We start from the raw sequence: 2,500 nt of genomic DNA, 5'->3' as shown, positions 1-2,500 counted from the left end.
AGGCTCCATGTGGGGGCCATAGGCCTTAGCCTGAGGGCAGGAAGCTGGTGATGTGTTTTTTTGGTGGGAAAGGAGGGGGGGGGGGTGATAGTGTGTCTGGTGGTGTCTTCCATGGAAATGTCAGGAGGACGTGGAGAAGCATTTGCCTTGTGTGTGTGAATCTGTGTGTGTGTGTGTGTGTGTGTGTGTGTGTGTGTGTGTGTGTGTGTGTGTGTGTGTGTGTGTGTGTGTGTGCGTGCGTGCGTGCGTGCGTGTGTGTGTGTGTGTGTGTGTGTGTGTGTGTGTGTGTTTGTGCGTGCGTGCGTGCGTGCGTGTGTGTTGTGTGTGTGTTTGTGCGTGCGTGCGTGTGTGTGTGTGGGACAGAGAGTGTATGTGTTAATGTGTGAATGTGCATGTTTGCTGTTGTGTTGCGTGTGGTGGGATTGCGTAAGGCTCATGGGTCGTCAGCGTGTGCGCAGGGCTCTTCATGAGGGCAACAGATGGGCACAGGAGGTCAAGCGGCCGCCACTCATCTTCTCTTCTCTTCCCTCTCCTATCCACTCTCTCTTTCTCTCGTGTTTTTTCTCCTCCTATCCCTCTATTTCTCTCACTCTCTCCACTTCATCATCTTCTCTTCTCTTCCCTCTCCTTTCCGCTCTCTCTTTCTCTATTTTTTTTCTCCTTCCATCCCTCTCTTTCTCTCTCTCTCCCTACTTCCTCTTCTATCCCTCACTCTCTCTCTCTTGCTTTCTCTTTCTGTCTCTCATTTTTTATCCTTCTATCCCTCTCTTTCTCTCACTCTCTCTACGCCTTCATCTTCTATCCCTCCGTCTCTGTCTTCTTTGCTTTCTCTCTCTCCTTCTGTCTCTCTTCCCCTCTCAGTGTCTTGTTCTCTCTCTCCTCTTATCTTTCTTTCTCTCCTTCTATCCCTCCCCTTCTTGTTCTCCTTTTCTCTCTCTCCCTGTCTCCTTCTGTCCATTCCTCTCTCTCTCTCTCTCCTTCTGTATAGCCCTCTCTCTGTCTTCTTAGTCACTCCCTCTATCACACACAAATCCTTACTCCCCTCCACCACTCCACAAGTGCTGCTCGAAGACGCCATGCCACACTGCTGCTCCATAGCACGCCATACGCTGCACCACACCACACCACATCATGCGGCTTAAGGGCGGGGCTCTCTCTCTCTCTCTCTCTCTCTCTCTCTCTCTCTCCCTCTCTCCCTCTCTCTCTCTCTCTCTGGGCAGCTCAGAGGGACAGGGAGCTGACACCTGCTCAGTCCATGCCACGCTCGGCTCAGCCCATGTCCACTCTTCCCTTCCCTGAGCGAAAGCCTGAAATCTCTGCCCTATCTCCTCGAATGACAGGGATTTTTCTCTCTCTTTCCGTCTCTCTGGGATGTTTAGCATTAATCTGCCTGTCAAGGATAAAGGAGGGATCATGTTGTACCAGGACTGTGAGTGCTATGCCAAAGTGTATGCGTATGCAGGAAAATGTTCTTTACTTTGTGTTTGAAAAGCCTTATTTTTTTACCTTAGGATGTTATTTTGTTTTTTTTTGTTTTTGTGTTACTGTTCTGGTGAGGGGAGGCAGACATTTTCTCCAAGTTGTGTTTTTAAAGTCTATTTTTTCAATCATATGGTTTTCGTTTGTTTCTATTCTGGTCGGGTGGTACAGCATGACGACGACTCCTAGGCCTTTGCCATGCCATTGCCCAAGCTTAACCTTATTCAGTAATATTTCTTATGTTCTATTATTTTCTGCTTAGTCAGGTACGAAAAAGCCCTTCAACTTCACACATCTCTTATGCATAAGCGTTATTGTTCAACATTAATTCAGTATTTGTTTCGTTTGTTTTTCTATTCTGGTCGGGCAGGTATGAAGACGCCTCTGAGCCCTACGCACCTGTTTGAGAATGGGCGTCTCTGCTTCCCGTACGGGGCCTGCGTTGAGATGAAAGAGTTGCACCCGGCCGAGGTGGCCCCCCTCCTCCAGCCGCCGGCAGCCCACACCGCCGACATGCAGCCACAACAACAACAACCACACCAGCCACAGGTGGAGAAGAAGAAGCTCATCTACTCGCTGTGCGAGGTCTGCAACATCCAGCTCAACTCGGCCGCCCAGGCCCAGGTGCACTACAACGGCAAGTCCCACCTGAAGCGCGTCAAGCAGCTGAACAACGGCGAGATGCCGCCGGCCAGCACCAGCACCAGCGCCCCCCAGCTCCCCTTGTCCACCCTCACCAGCAGCTGCAGCCTCAGCAGCCTGAACAGCCTCAACAGTCTCAGCAGCATCAGTAGTATCAGCAGTACGTCGGCCATGACTACAGGTAGGATTCACCTATGACAGTCGCGGTCTTTGTCGTTCACCTTGCTGGTTGAGGGAAATGGTAATACAATTCTCAATGAAGAGTAGGGTGTGGGGCTAGGGAAGCATCAGGCACGCACACACACACACACACACACACACACACACACACACACACACACACACACATGACAGTGGGATAACTTATGCCTCTTTTCCA

The 2,500-nt window shown here is 50.7% G+C and overlaps 1 protein-coding gene across 2 annotated transcripts in view; it reads left to right on the top strand.

Annotated features, from left to right (window-relative positions):
* Positions 1-2,500, top strand: part of znf385b (zinc finger protein 385B) — a 203,591-nt gene that overhangs the window by 59,711 nt on the left and 141,380 nt on the right. Inside the window, exons 1-2 of one of the 2 annotated variants that reach the window (XM_063213246.1) lie at positions 1,288-1,429; positions 1,850-2,302. In XM_063213246.1, coding sequence (XP_063069316.1) covers positions 1,372-1,429; positions 1,850-2,302 — 511 coding nt within the window. In that variant the 5' untranslated portion in view covers positions 1,288-1,371. Of the gene's footprint in view, positions 1-1,287; positions 1,430-1,849; positions 2,303-2,500 lie in introns of those variants that run through there. The other variant, XM_063213247.1, reaches the window with a different exon arrangement.

Source organism: Engraulis encrasicolus, chromosome 13 (genome assembly GCF_034702125.1).
Source record: "Engraulis encrasicolus isolate BLACKSEA-1 chromosome 13, IST_EnEncr_1.0, whole genome shotgun sequence".
Lineage (NCBI taxonomy): Eukaryota > Metazoa > Chordata > Actinopteri > Clupeiformes > Engraulidae > Engraulis > Engraulis encrasicolus.
The sequence above is the reverse complement of the archived record's forward strand: the minus strand, read 5'-3'. Positions and strand labels throughout refer to the sequence as shown.